The 20,682-nt window shown below is 47.7% G+C and overlaps 1 protein-coding gene across 8 annotated transcripts; it reads right to left on the bottom strand.

Moving 5' to 3' along the window:
• Window positions 1-1,874: 1,874 nt before the first annotated feature.
• On the bottom strand, window positions 1,875-19,796 carry LOC139410549 (G-protein coupled receptor 54-like). 8 transcript variants are annotated; one of them, XM_071155825.1, is made up of 8 exons: window positions 19,669-19,796; window positions 19,197-19,488; window positions 15,785-15,909; window positions 12,307-12,442; window positions 9,004-9,242; window positions 4,991-5,099; window positions 4,775-4,807; window positions 2,373-2,505 (listed from the first exon to the last, which is right to left on the bottom strand). In XM_071155825.1, the coding sequence occupies exons 2-8, from the start codon at window positions 19,450-19,452 to the stop codon at window positions 2,411-2,413; spliced, it is 993 nt and encodes a 330-aa protein (XP_071011926.1). In that variant the 5' UTR covers window positions 19,453-19,488; window positions 19,669-19,796; the 3' UTR covers window positions 2,373-2,410. The 8 variants fall into 8 exon arrangements, 6 of the variants coding, with proteins under 6 accessions (XP_071011925.1, XP_071011926.1, XP_071011928.1 ...); XM_071155827.1 differs by having other exon boundaries at window positions 4,991-5,149; XM_071155829.1 differs by having other exon boundaries at window positions 2,493-2,505; window positions 4,740-4,807.
• Between the last annotated feature and the right edge of the window lie 886 nt (window positions 19,797-20,682).

A 20,682-nucleotide genomic window follows, 5' to 3' on the forward strand; every position in this document is an offset into this window, starting at 1 on the left:
TCCTCACTGGTTGCCCTTTTCTTGTGGCAACAGGTCACAAATCTTGCTGCTGTGATGGCACACTGTGGTACTTCACCCAGTAGATATGGGAGTTTATCAAAATTGGGTTTGTTTTCTAATTCTTTGTGGATCTGTGTAATCTGAGGGAAATATGTCTCTCTAATATGGTCATTCATTGGGCAGGAGGTTAGGAAGTGCATCTCAGTTTCCACCTCATTTTGTGAGCAGTGAGCACATAGCCTGTCTTCTCTTGAGAGCCAGATCTGACTACGACTGAGTCTGTACATAGTCAAAGCTTTCCTTAAGTTTGGGTCAGTCACAGTGGTCAGGTATTCTGCCACTGTGTACTCTCTGTTTAGGGCCAAATAGCATTCTAGTTTGCTCAGTTTTTTAGTAGCAGCATGGGTCGGCTTCCTATTGGGCAATCTCAGGGGACCAATGACTGTGCTTGCAGTTGATATAAATTTTTACAACCATGATTGGTTTTTCTAAAACGTGATCAGTGCATGAACACGCACGCACACACACGCACACACTACAACATTGCTGTAGTACTACAGTACTACGTTACTACAGTACTACAGTACTAGAGTATTACAGTATTACAATACTACAGTACTACAGTAGTAGAGTATTACAGTATTACAGTAATACAGTACTAGAGTATTGCAGTATTATAGTACTACAGTACTACAGAATTACAGTATTACAGTACTAGAGTATTACAGTACTACAGTACTGGAGTATTACAGTATTACAGTACTAGCGTATTACAGTATTACAGTACTACAGTATCACAGTACTAGAGTATTACAGTATTGCAGTACTACAGTACTAGAGTATTACAATACTAGAGTATTACAGTACTACAGTACTAGAGTATTACAGTACTACACTACTACAGTACTACTATGTTCTAGACTAGAGAGACCAAAAATATAAATAAAAATCCACACAATGAATAGGAAGAAAACATTTACATAATAAATATGAATAAAGATTAACATAATGAATATATATAAAATGTATATAATGAATAGGAAAACATGTTAACATAATTAATAGGAATATCAGACAGTAAAAAAAACCTGAACAAAGACATAAAAGACATAGAATGACATATTACAGAAATCACATGACCCATTGGGACCTATTACATGAGTTACAGAAATCACATGACACATTGGGACCTATTACATGAGTTACAGAAATCACATGACACATTGGGACCTATTACATGAGTTACAGAAATCACATGACCCATTGGGACCTATTACATGAGTTACAGAAATCACATGACACATTGGGACCTGTAACATGAGTTACAGAAATCACATGACCCATTGGGACCTATTACATGAGTTACAGAAATCACATGACCCATTGGGACCTATTACATGAGTTACAGAAATCACATGACACATTGGGACCTGTAACATGAGTTACAGAAATCACATGACCCATTGGGACCTGTAACATGAGTTACAGAAATCACATGACCCATTGGGACCTATTACATGAGTTACAGAAATCACATGACACATTGGGACCTATTACATGAGTTACAGAAATCACATGACCCATTGGGACATGTAACATGAGTTACAGAAATCACATGACACATTGGGACATGTACCATGAGTTACAGAAATCACATGACACATTGGGACCTATTACATGAGTTACTGAAATCACATGACACATTGGGACATTTAACATGAGTTACAGAAATCACATGACCCATTGGGACCTGTAACATGAGTTACAGAAATCACATGACACATTAGGACATGTAACATGAGTTACAGAAATCACATGACACATTGGGACATGTAACATGAGTTACAGAAATCACATGACACATTGGGACATGAGTTACAGAAATCACATGACACATTGGGACATATTACATGAGTTACAGAAATCACATGACACATTGGGACATGTAACACGAGTTACAGAAATCACATGACCCATTGGGACATATTACATGAGTTACAGAAATCACATGACCCATTGGGACCTGTAACATGAGTTACAGAAATCACATGACACATTGGGACATTTAACAAGAGTTACAGAAATCACATGACACATTGGGACATGTAACATGAGTTACAGAAATCACATGACCCATTGGGACATATTACATGAGTTACAGAAATCACATGACACATTGGGACCTCAGTCTCAGAGATCACGACAGGCATTAGCTAACAGACACACGCAACTGTAAATAAATAATGAGACATTTGGCCTTCAGGTCCCAGATGAAAGAAAGTGCATCTCTGTGTCCACGTTGGGGGCCTGGCACTCTGTCCCCCCCCCTTCCCTCCCTGCCTCCCCCACCCTCCCCCTGCCCCCCCCTCTCCCTTGGCCCTGCGGGCTGAAGACAGAGGGGAAGGCATTTTTAAAGGCCTTTCTGAAGTTGTTGCCCATGAAAGCGTAGACCAGAGGGTTGACAGAAGAGTTGGAGTAGGACATGCAGTGGGCCCAGATCTTCACCTGGCAAACAAAACATCACTTTATTTACATGTAATTAACCAAAACGAAACCAATCAAACAAACACTTTATTTTCACGTTATAAAACAAAACAAAACCAGCACTTTATTTACACGTGCACTTAAAAAATTATATATATTTCCCCTTTATTTAACCAGGTAGACTAGTTGAGAACAAGTTCTCATTTGCAACTGCGACCTGGCCAAGATAAAGCAAAGCAGTGTGACAGAAACAACACAGAGTTACACATAGAATAAGTCAATAACACAATAGAAATATCTATATACAGTGTGTGCAGATGTAGTAAGATTAGGGAGGTAAGGCAATAACTAGGCCATAGAGGCGAAAATAATTACAATTTAGCATTAGCACTGGAGTGATAGATGTGCAGATGATGATGTGTAAGTAGAGATACCGGAGTGCAAAGGAGCAAAAAACAAATAACAGTATGGGGATGAGGTAGTTGGGTAGGCTATTTACGGATGGGCTATGTACAGGTGCAATGATTGGTAAGCTGCTCTGACAGCTGATGCTTAAAGCTAGTGAGGGAGATATAAGACCAGCTTCAGTGATTTTTGCAGTTCGTTCCAGTCATTGGCAGCAGAGAACTGGGAGGAGAGGCGGCCAAAGGTGGAATTGGCTTTGGGGATGACCAGTGAAATATACCTGCTGGAGCGTGTGCTACGGGTGGGTGCTGCTATGGTGACCAGTGAGCTGAGATAAGGCTGGGATAAGGTGGGGCAAAGACTTATAGATGACCTGGAGCCAGTGGGTTTATCGACGAGTATGAAGCGAGGGCCAACCAACGAGAGAGTACAGGTCACAGTGGTGGGTCGTATATGGGGCTTTGGTTACAAATAGAATACAACCAATTTGCTGAGTAGAGTGATGGGGGCTATTTTGTAAATGACATCGCTGAAGTCATGGATCAGTAGGATAGTCAGTTTTACGAGGGTATGTTTGGCATCATGAGTGTGATGCTTTGTTGCGAAATAGGAAGCCAATTCTAGATTTAACTTTGGATTGGATATGTTTGATGTGAGTGTGGAAGGAGAGTTTATAGTCTATAGAGACACCTAGGTATTTGTAGTTGTCCACATATTCTTTTTTACCCCTTTTTTCTCCCCAATTTTGTGGTATCCAATTGTTAGTAGTTACTGTCTTGTCTCATCGATGCAACTCCCGTACGGACTCGGGAGAGACGAAGGTTGAGACCCATGTGTCCTCCGAAACACAACCCAACCAAGTCCTGTGTTCAGCGCTCCACCATCTGTGTTCAGCGCTCCACCATCTCTGTTCAGCGCACCACCATCTCTGTTCAGCGCTCCACCATCTCTAATCAGCGCTCCACCATCTCTGTTCAGCGCTCCACCATCTCTGTTCAGCGCTCCACCATCTCTGTTCAGCGCTCCACCATCTCTGTTCAGTGCTCCACCATCTCTGTTCAGCGCTCCACCATCTCTGTTCAGCGCTCCACCATCTCTGTTCAGTGCTCTACCATATCTGTTCAGTACTCCACCATCTCTGTTCAGTGCTCCACCATCTCTGTTCAGCGCTCCACCATCTCTGTTCAGCGCTCCACCATCTCTGTTTAGCGCTCCACCATCTCTGTTCAGTGCCTGCCAGGGTTGGGGTCCATTGAAATTCCAATATATTCAGAAAGTAAACCAAATTCAAATTCTAACGCCACATTTTCTGTCATTGAAACGCATTGAAAATAATTTGAGTTGTAATTTCAGTGTACTTCCTGAATTGAAGAGACATTAAATGGAGTTAACCTCAAGCCTGCTATTTGTCCACTGTGATGATGGGTGGCTTGTTACCATAGAATAGCTATAGAACTCAATTGAATGAATAGGCGGGCAGGCGGGCGGGCGGACGGACGGACGGACGGACGGACGGACGGACAGACAGACAGACAGAGTTACCTTGTAGAGTATGCAGGACAGACAGACAAACAGACTTACCTTTTAGAGTGCGTAGGGCAGACAGACAGAGTTAACATGTAGAGTGCGTAGGGCAGACAGACAGACAGAGTTATCTTGTAGAGTGCGTAGGGCAGACAGACAGAGTTACCTTGTAGAGTGTGTAGGACAGACAGAGTTACCTTGTAGAGTGCATAGGACAGACAGACAGAGATACCTTTTAGAGTGCGTAAGGCAGACAGAAAGACAGACAGAGTTACCTTGTAGTGTGCATAGGGCAGACAGACTAACAGACAGACAGACAGACTTACCTTTTATAGTGTGTGGGGCAGACAGACAGACTTACCTTTTAGAGTGTGTAGGGCAGACAGACCTTTACCTTGAAGAGTGTGTAGGGCAGACAGACAGACAGAGTTACCTTGTAGAGTGCGTAGGGTAGACAGACAGACAGACTTACTTACCTTGTAGCGTGCATAGGGTAGACAGACAAACAGAGTTACCTTGTAGAGTGTGTAGGGCAGATAGAGTTACCTTGTAGAGTGTGTAGGGCAGACAGAGTTACCTTGTAGAGTGTGTAGGAGCGCAGGTGTGGTCCGAAGGCCTGGAGCAGGATGCAGATCTGGATGGGCCCCCAGCACACAGTGAACAGAGCCACCATCACCACCACCATCCTAGAGACACGAGCCCTGACTGTTGCACCACGTTCTGCTTGGGCTATTACCTACAGGGGGTAGGGGTTAAGGTTAGGGGGTGGGGATAGGGGTGGGGTTAGGGGTTAAGGTTAGGGGAAGGTTAGAGGATGGGGTTAGAGGATGGGGTTAGGGAAGGGTTAGAGGATGGGGTTAGGGGAGGGTTAGAGGATGGGGTTAGGGGAGGGTTAGAGGATGGGGTTAGGGGAGGGTTAGAGGATGGGGTTAGGGGAAGGTTAGAGGATGGGGTTAGGGGAGGGTTAGAGGATGGGGTTAGGGGAGGGTTAGAGGATGGGGTTAGGGGAAGGTTAGAGGATGGGGTTAGGGGAAGGTTAGAGGATGGGGTTAGGGGAAGGTTAGAGGATGGGGTTAGGGGAGGGTTAGAGGATGGGGTTAGGGGAGGGTTAGAGGATGGGGTTAGGGGAAGGTTAGAGGATGGGGTTAGGGGAGGGTTAGAGTATGGGGTTAGGGGAGGGTTAGAGGATGGGGTTAGGGGAAGGTTAGAGGATGGGGTTAGGGGAGGGTTAGAGGATGGGGTTAGGGGAGGGTTAGAGGATGGGGTTAGGGGAAGGTTAGGGGAAGGTTAGGGGATGGGGTTAGGGGATGGTTAGGGTAATGATAGAGGACGGGGTTAGGGGAGGGTTAGAGGATGGGGTTAGGGGAGGGTTAGAGGATGGGGTTAGGGTAAGGATAGAGGACGGGGTTAGGGGAGGGTTAGAGGATGGGGTTAGGGGAAGGTTAGGGGATGGGGTTAGGGGAGGGTTAGGGTAATGATAGAGGACGGGGTTAGGGGAAGGTTAGGGGATGGGGTTAGGGGAGGGTTAGAGGATGGGGTTAGGGGAGGGTTAGAGGATGGGGTTAGGGGAAGGTTAGGGGATGGGGTTAGGGGAAGGTTAGGGGATGGGGTTAGGGCAGGGGTGTCAAAGTCAAATGGACGGAGGGCCAAATAAAAAAATCAGCTACAAGACGAGGGCCGGACTGTTCGAATGTTCATTGAAAATTTTTTAAATGACGCATATAGTCTAGTGAACCTAATTGAACCTACTGAAAACCTAACAAATATATTACAATATGATCAGATAAATAAAGCAATATTTTCTTATGGCTCTGTCAGTAATCTTTAATTTTCAACAGACACAAAAGACAAATTTCCTTTATATAAATATCCCCATAACATGAACATTAAATGAAAGAAACCGGTATTCAAGGCACCATCAGTAGACTATATTTTCTATTTTAGCAAAAGTGGGCTAAATTTACTTCAAAGAAAAAACAATAATAGCAATTTTCTATCATCCACTCAACTGAAATATTTTTAAAATATAATTGGATTGAAATACAAAAAAATAAAGTGCAAAAATCTATTAATCAAAAACAACACTTTGTTTAAGGAGAAGTAACATGCAGTGAAAACAAATATTAAATTTTAACTTTTAAACTTGAACTGAGTAAAAACTCTAAATATGTGATTGCACAGTAATGTTCACTTGTTTGAGGTTGAGGGTGATACTTGGTGGTGTCCCATCTTTTCCACAAGTTCATCAATGTTCGGGGTAAGGCTCTGAGCTGAAGAAATCCTCAGAATTGAGTGGAGGTGTTCAGCAGTAAGTCGACTTCTGTGTGATGTTTTGTTCAGGTTCATCAAAGAAAACAGTTGTTCACACAGGTATGTGCTGCCAAACATAGACAACGTTTGAGCAGCCTGGATGCGCAGCTGGGGCATTGTGCCGGGGAGGAAACGGGCAAACTCCGCAGCACCCACTGCCGCATATTTTTCCCTCAGTGCATCATTGCATTGGAGGTCAATCAACTCCATTTGGAGGTTTGGTGGTGAGCTTTCCACGTCAACAGCAAATGGGTTACCGAGCAGTTCCAACCTGCTTTTTTGTGCTTCAAAGTCAGCAAATCGGCGTCGAAAGTCAGTGGTAAGCATACCTATTTTATCAGCCAACTGTGTGCTCGGGAACGCACTGGTAGAGAGCTTCTCTTTCATGGTCTGGCAGCTGGGAAAGTGGCTCAAATTTTCTTTCCGCATCTGCGTCTCCCACAGAGTCAGTTTGGTTTTAAATGCCTTCACTGTACTGTACATATCAGAGATGACACGATCCCGACCCTGCAGCTGCAAGTTTATTGCATTCAGATGACTCGTAATGTCACACAGAAAAGCCATTTCACACAGAAACATTTCGTCTCGGAGTTGTGTTGTGTCTTTCCCTTTGCTGTCCAAGAATAGACAAATCTCCTCACGAAGCTCGAAACATCTTTGAAGCACCTTTCCCTGGCTTAGCCATCGCACCTCTGTGTGATAAGGCAAATCACCATGCTCCGTTTCTAACTCCGTCAGAAATGCCTTGAACTGGCGGTGATTCAAACCTTTGGCTCTGATAAAGTTAACTGTGCGCGTGATGATGCTCATTACATGCTCCATTTTCAAGGCTTTACCGCACAACGCTTCCTGGTGTATGATACAATGATAAGCTGTCAGCTCACCTGTCGCGTTTTCCTCTTGCATCTTTTCCCGTATCTTCGCCACCAGTCCGCTCCTGTGTCCACACATCGCAGGTGCTCCGTCGGTTGTCAAACCCACGAGTTTTTCCCAAGGCAGCTCCATCTCATTTACACATCTTGACACCTCTTCATACAAATCATGCCCCGTAGTTGTGCCATGCATAGGACGTAAAGCCAAAAACTCCTCTGTCACGCTTAGGCTGGAGTCCACTCCGCGGATGAAAATTGACAACTGGGCAATGTCAGAAATGTCGGTGCTCTCATCCACAGCCAAGGAATATGCAATAAAATCTTTTCCCTTTTTCACAAGCTGCTCTTTTAGATTGATGGACAACTGGTCTACTCTCTCGGCAATGGTGTTTCTGCTCAGACTCACATTTAAAAAGAGTTGCCTTTTTTCTGGGCAAACTTCGTCACAAACTTTAATCATGCAGTTTTTGATGAAATCCCCCTCCGTAAATGGCCGGGCTGATTTAGCGATCTCTTCTGCCAAAATAAAACTGGCCTTGACAGCAGCCTGGCCTTGTGATTTGGCTTTTTTGAACAGAGCCTGTCGAGATTTGAGGCCTCGTTTTAATTCCTCTGCCTTTTGTAGCCTTTGTTCCATGTCCATATTCTTGTTTTTGTCCGCGTGTTTCGTTTCATAATGTCGTCTCAGATTATACTCTTTCAGTACCGCCACACTTTCTCCACACAGAAGACACACAGGTTTTCCAGCTACCTTCGTGAACATATACTCCGACTCCCACCTTGTTTGAAACCCCCGGTTCTCAGTATCCACCTTCCGTTTTGCCATTTTTGATGGGTATCTGAAAGTTAATTTTACTGTGATGCTGACGACTGCTGTGCCAATAAATATTGAAATGAAGCAGCCTACTGCTCGGTGCGTCACCTTTGCATTGTGGGAAATGTAGTATTGGTGCGTGTAAAAGATCTGCGGGCTGCCGGCTTGCTGCGGGCCGGTTCTAATAATAAATCAAGATCATCCCAGGGGCCGTAAAAAACCTTCTTGCGGGCCGGATGTGGCCCGCGGGCCTTGACTCTGACATATGTGGGTTAGGGGATGGTTAGGGTAATGATAGAGGGCGGGGTTAGGGGAGGGTTAGAGGATGGGGTTAGGGGAAGGTTAGGGGATGGGGTTAGGGGATGGTTAGGGTAATGATAGAGGACGGGGTTAGGGGAAGGTTAGGGGTTGGGGTTAGGGGATGGTTAGGGTAATGATAGAGGATGGGGTTAGGGGAGGGTTAGAGGATGGGGTTAGGGGAAGGTTAGGGGATGGGGTTAGGGGATGGTTAGGGTAATGATAGAGGACGGGGTTAGGGGAGGGTTAGAGGATGGGGTTAGGGTAAGAGGTAGACATGTTGTGTTGTCTAACTACCTGGTAGTTGCTGTCGGTGGGCTGTACCGAGGGCTGTCCCATGCGTTTGATCATGAAGGCGTAACAGAAGCAGATGGTGACGAGAGGTAACAGGTAGACAGCCAGGAAGCTGTAAAGGATAAACGCTCTCTGGAGGCGGGCTGAAGGAAACACTTCGCTGCAGTAGGTCTGGGGACCGAACCAACAGCCTTCCTCTAAACGCTGATACAGAGCTATAGGCACTGACAGCAGGAGAGAACCTGGGGGAAGGATGGAGAGATGGAGAGATATGGAGACAGAGTGATGGAGAGGGAGAGATGGAGAGATGAGAAATAGAGGTGGAGAGATGGAGATAGAGATGGAGAGGTGGAGATGGCGAGAGAGAGAGATGGAGAGCAGGATAGATGGAGATGGAGAGAGGGAGAGATGGAGAGCAGGATAGATGGAGAGATGGACATGGAGAGATGGAGATGGAGATATAGAGATGGAGATATAGAGATGGAGATATACAAAGCTGTGAACGATCTGAGAGACAAGGCAAGAAGGACCTTCTATGCCATCAAAAGGAACATAAAATTCAACATACCAATTAGGATCTGACTAAAAATACTTGAATCAGTTATAGAACCCATTGTCCTTTATGGTTGTGAGGTCTGGGGTCCGCTCACCAACCAAGAATTCACAAAATGGGACAAACACCAAATTGAGACTGCATGCAGAATTCTGCAAAAATATCCTCCGTGTACAACGTAGAACACCAAATAATGCATGCTGAGCAGAATTAGGCCGATACCCACTAATTATCAAAATCCAGAAAAGAGCCGTTAAATTCTACAACCACCTAAAAGGAAGCGATTCCCAAACCTTCCATAACAAAGCCATCACCTACAGAGGTGAACCTGGAGAAGAGTGCCCTAAGCAAGCTGGTCCTGGGGCTCTGTTCACAAACACAAACAGACCCCACAGAGTCCCAGGACTGCAAAACAATTAGACCAAATCATGAGAAAACAAAAAGATAATATAACTTGACACATTGGAAAGAATTACCAAAAAACTGAATAAACTAGAAAGCTATTTGATGGTAAACAGAGTACACAGTGGCAGAATACCTGTCCACTATGACTGACCCAAATTTAAGGAAAGCTTTGACTATGTACAGACTCAGTGAGCATTGCCTTGCTATTGAGAAAGGCTGTGGTAGGCAGACCTGGCTCTCAAGAGAAGACAGGCTATGTGCACACTGCCCACAAAATGAGGTGGAAACTGAGATGCACTTCCCCTAACCTCCTGCCCAATGTATGACCATATTAGAGACACATATTTCCCTCAGATCCACAAAGAATTAGAAAACAAACCCGATTTTGATGAACTCCCATATCTACTAGGTGAAATTCCACAGTGTGCCATCACAGCAGCAAGATTTGTGACCTGTTGCCACAAGAAAAGGGCAACCAGGGAAGAACAAACACCATTGTAAATACAACCCATATTTATGCTTATTTATTTTCCCTTTTGTACATGAACGATTTGTACATCGTTACAACACTATATATATATATAATATGACCTTTGTAATGTCTTTATTGTTTTGAAACTTCTGTATGTGTAATGTTTACTGTTAATTGTTATTGTTTATTTCACTTTTGTATATTATCTACCTCACTTGCTTTGGCAATGTTAACACATGTTTCCCATGCCAATAAAGCCACTTGAATTGAATTGAATAGAGATGGAGATGGAGAGAAAAATAGATGTAGAGATAGATAGAGAGATAGAGATGGAGATATAGAGAGAGTATGTAGAGATGGAGAGAGTATGTAAAGATGAAGATATGTAGAGATGGAGAACAGGACAAATATAGAAGGAGAGATGGAGATGGAGAGAAGGAGAGATGGTGAGAAAGAGATGGAGAGAGGGAGATGGAGAGAGGGAGATGGAGAGATAGAGAGATGGAGAGACAGAGATGGAGAGAAAGAGAGATGGAGAGATAGAGATGGAGAGATAGAGAGTATGTATCGCACAGATATGGAAATATAACAGAATAGATGTGAAAGTGTGTGGTGTGCGGTGTGTGTGGTGTGTGTGTGTGATGAGTGGTGTGTGGTGTGTGTAGTATGTGGTGTGTATGGTGTGTGGAGTGTGTGGTGTGTGGAGTGTGTGGTGTGTATGGTGTGCGGTGTGGGTGGTGAGTGCTGTGTGGTGTGTGTGGTATGTGGTGTGTATGGTGTGTGTGGTGTGTGGTGTGTGTGGTGAGTGGTGTGTGTGTGTGTGGTGTGTGGTGTGTGCGGTGTGTGTGGTGAGTGGTGTGTGCGGTGTGTGTATGGTGTGTGGTGTGTGTGGTGTGTGGTGTGTGGTGTGTGTGGTGTGTGTGTGGTGTGTGGTGTGTGTGGTGAGTGGTGTGTGTGGTGAGTGGTGTGTGTGTGGTGTGTGGTGTGTGGTGTGTGGTGTGTGGTGTGTGGTGTGTGGTTTGTGGTGTGGTGTGTGTGGTGTGGTGTGTGTGGTTTGTGTGGTGTGTGTTTGTGGTGTGTGTTTGTGGTGTGGTGTGGTGTGTGTGGTGTGTGTGATGTGTGTGTGGTGTGTGTGTGTGGTGTGTGTGATGTGTGTGTGGTGTGTGTGTGTGTGGTGTGTGTGTGGTATGTGTGTGTGGTTTGTGTGGTGTGTGTTTGTGGTGTGTGTGGTGTGTGGTGTGGTGTGTGTGGTGTGGTGTGTGTGGTTTGTGTGGTGTGTGTTTGTGGTGTGTGTGGTTTGGTGTGTGTGGTGTGTGTGGTATGTGTGTGTGGTGTGTGTGTGTGTGGTGTGTGGTGTGTGTGGTGTGTGGTGTGGTGTGTTTGGTATGTGTGTGTGGTTTGTGTGGTGTGTGTGTGTGGTGTGTGTGTGTGGTGTGTGGTGTGGTGTGTGGTGTGGTGTGTGAGGTATGTGTGCGTGGTTTGTGTGGTGTGTGTGTGGTGTGTGTGTGTGTGTGGTGTGTGTGCGTGGTTTGCGTGGTGTGTGTGTGTGGTTTGTGTGGTGTGTGTGTGTGGTGTGTGTGTGTGGTGTGTGTGGTATGTGTGTGTGGTTTGTGTGGTGTGTGTTTGTGGTTTGTGTGGTGTGTGTTTGTGGTGTGTGTGGTGTGGTGTATGGTGTGTGTGGTGTGTGTGGTATGTGTGCGTGGTTTGTGTGTGGTGTGTGTGTGGTGTGTGTGTGTGGTGTGTGTGGTGTGTGTGTGGTGTGTGTGGTGTGTGGTGTGGTGTGTGTGGTATGTGTGCGTGGTTTGTGTGGTGTGTGTGTGTTGTGTGTGTGGTGTGTGTGTGGTGTGTGTGTGATGTGTGTGTGGTGTGTGTGTACCTATCCAGATGGAAACAGAGACCATCACGGCCATGCGAGGGGTGCGGTGGCGTAGGGACTGTAGAGGGTAGACGGTCACATAGCAACGGTCAACACTCATAGCAGACAGAGTGATACAGGTCGCCTGGGCTGTCACCTGGAACACACAGATAAACAGGTCGACCTGGGCTGTCACCTGGAACACACAGATAAACAGGTCGACCTGGGCTGTCACCTGGAACACACAGATAAACAGATCGCCTGGGCTGTCACCTGGAACACACAGATAAACAGATCGACCTGGGCTGTCACCTGGAACACACAGATAAACAGGTCGACCTGGGCTGTCACCTGGAACTCACAGATAAACAGGTCGACCTGGGCTGTCACCTGGAACACACAGATAAACAGATCGCCTGGGCTGTCACCTGGAACACACAGATAAACAGGTCGACCTGGGCTGTCACCTGGAACACACAGATAAACAGGTCGACCTGGGCTGTCACCTGGAACACACAGTTATACAGGTTACCTGGAACACACAGATAAACAGGTCGCCTGGGCTGTCACCTGGAACACACAGTTATACAGGTTACCTGGAACACACAGATAAACAGGTTACCTGGAACACACAGATAAACAGGTCGACCTGGGCTGTCACCTGGAACACACAGATAAACAGATCGCCTGGGCTGTCACCTGGAACACACAGATAAACAGGTCGACCTGGGCTGTCACCTGGAACACACAGATAAACAGGTCGACCTGGGCTGTCACCTGGAACACACAGATAAACAGATCGCCTGGGCTGTCACCTGGAACACACAGATAAACAGATCGACCTGGGCTGTCACCTGGAACACACAGATAAACAGGTCGACCTGGGCTGTCAACTGGAACACACAGATAAACAGATCGCCTGGGCTGTCACCTGGAACACACAGATAAACAGGTCGACCTGGGCTGTCACCTGGAACACACAGATAAACAGGTCGACCTGGGCTGTCACCTGGAACACACAGTTATACAGGTTACCTGGAACACACAGATAAACAGATCGCCTGGGCTGTCACCTGGAACACACAGATAAACAGGTCGACCTGGGCTGTCACCTGGAACACACAGTTATACAGGTTACCTGGAACACACAGATAAACAGGTCGCCTGGGCTGTCACCTGGAACACACAGATAAACAGGTCGACCTGGGCTGACACCTGGAACACACAGATAAACAGATCGCCTGGGCTGTCACCTGGAACACACAGATAAACAGGTCGACCTGGGCTGTCACCTGGAACACACAGATAAACAGGTCAACCTGGGCTGTCACCTGGAACACACAGTTATACAGGTTACCTGGAACACACAGATAAACAGATCGCCTGGGCTGTCACCTGGAACACACAGATAAACAGGTCGACCTGGGCTGTCACCTGGAACACACAGTTATACAGGTTACCTGGAACACACAGATAAACAGATCGCCTGGGCTGTCACCTGGAACACACAGATAAACAGGTCGACCTGGGCTGTCACCTGGAACACACAGATAAACAGGTCGACCTGGGCTGTCACCTGGAACACACAGTTATACAGGTTACCTGGAACACACAGATAAACAGGTCGCCTGGGCTGTCACCTGGAACATACAGTTATACAGGTTACCTGGAACACACAGATAAACAGGTTACCTGGAACACACAGATAAACAGGTTGCCTGGCCTGTCACCTGGAACACACAGTTATACAGGTCACCTGGAACACACAGTTATACAGGTCACCTGGAACACACAGATAAACAGCTTGCCTGGCCTGTCACCTGGAACACACAGATAAACAGGTTGCCTGGCCTGGTACCTGGAACACACAGATAAACAGCTTGCCTGGCCTGTCACCTGGAACACACAGATAAACAGGTTGCCTGGCCTGTCACCTGAACACACAGATAAACAGGTTGCCTGGCCTGTGACCTGGAACACACAGATAAACAGGTTGCCTGGCCTGTCACCTGGAACACACAGATAAACAGGTTGCCTGGCCTGTCACCTGAACACACAGTTATACAAGTCACCTGGAACACACAGTTATACAGGTCACCTGGAACACACAGTTATACAGGTCACCTGGAACACACAGTTATACAGGTCACCTGGAACACACAGTTATACAGGTCACCTGGAACACACAGTTATACAGGTTACCTGGAACACACAGTTATACAAGTCACCTGGAACACACAGTTATACGGGTCACCTGGAACACACAGTTATACGGGTCACCTGGAACACACAGTTATACAGGTCACCTGGAGCACACTAATCACTATTGAATTTTTACAATAATTTAGTTAAAAGCACAAAAATCACCTTTGAGCTTCTATGTTTAGACAAAACAGATACAGACCCTGCAGAGTCCAACTCTGACCCCTGTGTGTGTATTTTATGTGACCCACCTGTTGTAGGTAGCTGACAGTCTGTGGTTTGTGTGTGACCCACCTGTTGTAGGTAGCTGACAGTCTGTGGTTTGTGTGTGTGACCCACCTGTTGTAGGTAGCTGACATTCTGTGGTTTGTGTGTGACCCACCTGTTGTAGGTAGCTGACATTCTGTGGTTTGTGTGTGACCCACCTGTTGTAGGTAGCTGACAGTCTGTAGTTTGTGTGTGACCCACCTGTTGTAGGTAGCTGACAGTCTGTGGTTTGTGTGTGACCCACCTGTTGTAGGTAGCTGACAGTCTGTGGTTTGTGTGTGACCCACCTGTTGTAGGTAGCTGACAGTCAGTGGTGTGTGTGTGACCCACCTGTTGTAGGTAGCTGACAGTCAGTGGTGTGTGTGTGATACACCTGTTGTAGGTAGCTGACAGTCTGGGGTTTGTGTGTGAACCACCTGTTGTAGGTAGCTGACAGTCTGTGGTTTGTGTATGACCCACCTGTTGTAGGTAGCTGACAGTCTGTGGTTTGTGCGTGACCCACCTGTTGTAGGTAGCTGACAGTCTGTGTTTTGTGTGTGTGACACACCTGTTGTAGGTAGCTGACAGTCTGTGGTGTGTGTGTGACCCACCTGTTGTAGGTAGCTGACAGTCTGTGGTTTGTGTGTGTGACACACCTGTTGTAGGTAGCTGACAGTCTGTGGTGTGTGTGTGACCCACCTGTTGTAGGTAGCTGACAGTCTGGGGTTTGTGTGTGACCCACCTGTTGTAGGTAGCTGACAGTCTGGGGTTTGTGTGTGACCCACCTGTTGTAGGTAGCTGACAGTCTGTGGTTTGTGTGTTTGACCCATCTGTTGTAGGTAGCTGACAGTCTGTGGTTTGTGTGTGACCCACCTGTTGTAGGTAGCGGACAGTCAGTGGTTTCTGTGTGTGACCCACCTGTTGTAGGTAGCTGACAGTCTGTGGTTTGTGTGTGACCCACCTGTTGTAGGTAGCTGACAGTCTGTGGTTTGTGTGTGTGACCCACCTGTTGTAGGTAGCTGACAGTCTGTGGTTTGTGTGTGTGACCCACCTGTTGTAGGTAGCTGACCAGACGACACATGAGATCTCCGAAGACCCAGCTTGGCAGAGGGTACAGGGTAGCGGTGAAGGGAACACAACACACCAGGAACATTATGTCTGTGGTGGCCAGGTTCACTGCAGCAACACAGGACAGAGAGGTTAGAGGGTAGCCAGGAACACAGGACAGAGAGGTTAGAGGGTAGCCAGGACACAGGACAGAGAGGTTAGAGGGTAGAGGGTAGCCAGGAACACAGGACAGAGAGGTTAGAGGGTAGCCAGGACACAGGACAGAGAGGTTAGAGGGTAGCCAAGGCCACAGGACAGAGAGGTTAGAGGGTAGCCAGGAACACAGGACAGAGAGGTTAGAGGGTAGCCAGGGACACAGGACAGAGAGGTTAGAGGGTAGCCAGGGACACAGGACAGAGAGGTTAGAGGGTAGCCATGAACACAGAACAGAGAGGGTAGAGGGTAGCCAGGAACACAGGACAGAGAGGTTAGAGGGTAGAGGGTAGCCAGGAAAACAGGACAGAGAGGTTAGAGGGTAGAGAGTAGCCAAGGACACAGGACAGAGAGGTTAGAGGTTAGAGGGTAGCCAGGAACACAGGACAGAGAGGTTAGAGGGTAGAGGGTAGCCAGGAACACAGGACAGATAGGTTAGATGGTAGCCAGGACACAGGACAGAGAGGTTAGAGTGTAGAGAGTAGCCAAGGACACAGGACAGAGAGGTTAGAGGTTAGAGGGTAGCCAGGAACACAGGACAGAGAGGTTAGAGGGTAGAGGGTAGCCAGGAACACAGGACAGAGAGGTTAGATGGTAGCCAGGACACAGGACAGAGAGGTTAGAGGGTAGCCAAGGCCACACGACAGAGAGGTTAGAGGGTAGCCAGGGACACAGGACAGAGAGGTTAGATGGTAGCCAGGACACAGGACAGAGAGGTTAGAGGGTAGCCAAGGCCACAGGACAGAGAGGTTAGAGGGTAGCCAGGAACACAGAACAGAGATGGTAGAGGGTAGCCAGGAACACAGGACAGAGAGGTTAGAGGGTAGAGGGTAGCCAGGAACACAGGACAGAGAGGTTAGAGGGTAGAGAGTAGCCAAGGACACAGGACAGAGAGGTTAGAGGTTAGAGGGTAGCCAGGAACACAGGACAGAGAGGTTAGAGAGTAGAGGGTAGCCAGGAACACAGGACAGAGAGGTTAGAGGGTAGAGGGTAGCCAGGAACACAGGACAGAGAGGTTAGAGGGTAGCCAAGGACACAGGACAGAGAGGTTAGAGGTTAGCCAGGAACACAGGACAGAGAGGTTAGAGGGTATCCAGGAACACAGGACAGAGAGGTTAGAGGGTAGCCATGAACACAAGACAGAGAGGTTAGAGGGTAGCCAGGAACACAGGACAGAGAGGTTAGAGGGTAGATGGTAGAGGGTAGCCAGGAACACAGGACAGATAGGGTAGAGGGTACCCAGGAACACAGGACAGAGAGGTTAGAGGGTAAAGGGTAGCCAGGAACACAGGACAGAGAGGTTAGAGGGTAGCCAAGGACACAGGACAGAGAGGTTAGAGGTTAGCCAGGAACACAGGACAGAGAGGTTAGAGGGTAGCCAGGAACACAGGACAGAGAGGTTAGAGGGTAGAGGGTAGCCAGGGACACAGGACAGAGAGGTTAGAGGGTAGCCAGGAACACAGGACAGAGAGGTTAGAGGGTAGATGGTAGAGGGTAGCCAGGAACACAGGACAGAGAGGGTAGAGGGTAGCCAGGAACACAGGACAGAGAGGTTAGAGGGTAGCCAAGGACACAGGACATAGATGTTAGATGTTAGAGGGTAGCCAGGAACACAGGACAGAGAGGTTAGAGGGTAGCCAGGGACACAGGACAGAGAGGTTAGAGGGTAGCCAGGAGCACAGGACAGAGAGGTTAGAGTGTAGCCAAGGACACAGGACAGAGAGGTTAGAGGTTAGAGGGTAGCCAGGAACACAGGACAGAGAGGTTAGAGGGTAGCCAGGAACACAGGACAGAGAGGTTAGAGGGTAGCCAGGAACACAGGACAGAGAGGTTAGAGGGTAGCCAGGGACACAGGACAGAGAGGTTAGAGGGTAGAGGGTAGCCAGGAACACAGGACAGAGAGGTTAGAGGGTAGCCAGGAACACAGGACAGAGAGGTTAGAGGGTAGATGGTAGAGGGTAGCCAGGAACACAGGACAGATAGGGTAGAGGGTACCCAGGAACACAGGACAGAGAGGTTAGAGGGTAAAGGGTAGCCAGGAACACAGGACAGAGAGGTTAGAGGGTAGCCAAGGACACAGGACAGAGAGGTTAGAGGTTAGCCAGGAACACAGGACAGAGAGGTTAGAGGGTAGCCAGGAACACAGGACAGAGAGGTTAGAGGGTAGAGGGTAGCCAGGGACACAGGACAGAGAGGTTAGAGGGTAGCCAGGAACACAGGACAGAGAGGTTAGAGGGTAGATGGTAGAGGGTAGCCAGGAACACAGGACAGAGAGGGTAGAGGGTAGCCAGGAACACAGGACAGAGAGGTTAGAGGGTAGCCAAGGACACAGGACATAGATGTTAGATGTTAGAGGGTAGCCAGGAACACAGGACAGAGAGGTTAGAGGGTAGCCAGGGACACAGGACAGAGAGGTTAGAGGGTAGCCAGGAGCACATGACAGAGAGGTTAGAGGGTAGCCAGGAGCACAGGACAGAGAGGTTAGAGTGTAGCCAAGGACACAGGACAGAGAGGTTAGAGGTTAGAGGGTAGCCAGGAACACAGGACAGAGAGGTTAGAGGGTAGCCAGGAACACAGGACAGAGAGGTTAGAGGGTAGCCAGGAACACAGGACAGAGAGGTTAGAGGGTAGCCAGGGACACAGGACAGAGAGGTTAGAGGGTAGAGGGTAGCCAGGAACACAGGACAGAGAGGTTAGAGGGTAGCCAAGGACACAGGACAGAGAGGTTAGAGGTTAGAGGGTAGCCAGAGTTGACGTTAGAGAGTTGATGTAACAGAGTTGACATAAGAGAGTTGACGTAACAGAGTTGACATAAGTGAGTTGACGTAACAGAGTTGACGTAAGAGAGTTGACGTAACAGAGTTGACATAAGAGAGTTGACGTAACAGAGTTGACATAAGAGAGTTGACGTAACAGAGTTGACATAAGAGAGTTGACGTAAGAGAGTTGATGTAACAGAGTTGACGTAAGAGAGTTGATGTAACAGAGTTGACGTAAGAGAGTTGACATAACAGAGTTGATGTAACAGAGTTGACATAACAGAGTTGACGTAACAGAGTTGACGTAACAGAGTTGACATAACAGAGTTGACATAACAGAGTTTATATAACAGAGTTGACATAACAGAGTTGACGTAACAGAGTTGACATAACAGAGTTGACGTAACAGAGTTGACATAACAGAGTTGACATACAGAACAGTACCTATATAGAAGTTGGTGACGGTCCTCATCTGCTGGTGCCTGGTGATAACGTGGATGACCAGAGAGTTCCCCACCAGGCCGACCAGCATGATGAGGCTGAACATGGTGGGCACCAGCCAGGCATCCACCAGCACCGGGGGTCCCTGGACATCCTGGTCCTCCAGAGAGGCTGACTGGTTACACAGTAAGCCTGAGAGGTCTGTTACGGCCAGGGGACGGAGGCTGCTGGGACCGGTCTCCACAGGGCTGTCTGTCATTATGCACAAGTACTGCAGCTAGTCCGCTGCCCTAATCTAAAATAAGCAACAGTGGACAAAGGATGTTAAAATATTTGTTCTATAATATCTTTTTCAAATTCATGTTCCAATCAAACGGAGACTTGATCTAAACCTGGTAAATAAAGGTGAAAATAATATCTAATTTCTGTTTGATCTGTGGTTAGAATAATTTATCAAAGCTAGAGGTCGAGTCACCTGTTCGGAGTATTCCTCTTTTAGCTCACTCCTACCAAGATGTTGAGGACACTCGACGGCCAGTTCAGATCTCACACAGGAGACGGTCAATGTTCGCTCGTGTCCTCCTTCACCCTGGTCAATCTGTAGAATATCAGCTCTCAGTTCAAAGCACTCTGTCAAAGCCACAGCAATGGACAGACAGACAGCACTGACTTCAGAGGTAGAGAGAAGAGAGGGGTGGGGAAGGGGGTAGAGAGAAGAGAGGGGAGGGGAGGGGAAGGGAAGGGGGTAGAGAGAAGAGAAGGGAGGGGGAAGAGAGAAGAGAGGGGTGGGGAAGGGAAGGGGGTAGAGAGAAGAGAGGGGAGGGGGAAGAGAGAAGAGAGGGGAAGGGAAGGGGGTAGAGAGAAGAGAGGGGTGGGGAAGGGGGTAGAGAGAAGAGAGGGGAGGGGTAGAGAGAAGAGAGGGGTGGGGAAGGGGGTAGAGAGAAGAGAGGGGAGGGGTAGAGAGAAGAGAGGGGAGGGGGTAGAGAGAAGAGAGGGGAGGGGGTAGAGAGAAGAGAGGGGAGGGGGAAGAGAGAAGAGAGGGGAGGGGGTAGAGAGAAGAGAGGGGAGGGGAAGGGGGTAGAGAGAAGAGAGGGGAGGGGAAGGGGTAGAGAGAAGAGAGGGGAGAGGGGAGGGGGTAGAGAGAAGAGAGGGGTGGGGAAGGGGGTAGAGAGAAGAGAGGGGAGGGGTAGAGAGAAGAGAGGGGAGGGGAAAGGGGTAGAGAGAAGAGAGGGGAGGGGGTAGAGAGAAGAGGGGGGAGGGGGTAGAGAGAAGAGAGGGGAGGGGGAAGAGAGAAGAGAGGGGAGGGGGTAGAGAGAAGAGAGGGGAGGGGAAGGGGGTAGAGAGAAGAGAGGGGGGGGGGAAGGGGTAGAGAGAAGAGAGGGGAGAGGGTAGATACCATACTATATACAGGGTCAGTTAATACCATACTATATACAGGGTCAGTTAATACCATACTATATACAGGGTCAGTTAATACCATACTATATAC

The sequence above is a fragment of the Oncorhynchus clarkii genome, chromosome 6 (genome assembly GCF_045791955.1).
Source record: "Oncorhynchus clarkii lewisi isolate Uvic-CL-2024 chromosome 6, UVic_Ocla_1.0, whole genome shotgun sequence".
Taxonomy (NCBI): Eukaryota; Metazoa; Chordata; class Actinopteri; order Salmoniformes; family Salmonidae; genus Oncorhynchus; species Oncorhynchus clarkii.

Excerpts from the sequence above, each read along its gene's own strand:
- LOC139410549 (XM_071155824.1), bottom strand. The coding sequence starts at position 19,452 with ATGACAGACAGCCCTGTGGAGACCGGTCCCAGCAGCCTCCGTCCCCTG. Across the intron at positions 15,910-19,196 it reads CGTCACCAACTTCTATATAG|TGAACCTGGCCACCACAGAC; the intron begins GTACTGTTCTGT and ends GTGTTGCTGCAG. Across the intron at positions 9,243-12,306 it reads CTCTGTTTCCATCTGGATAG|GTTCTCTCCTGCTGTCAGTG; the intron begins GTACACACACAC and ends TCCTTCCCCCAG.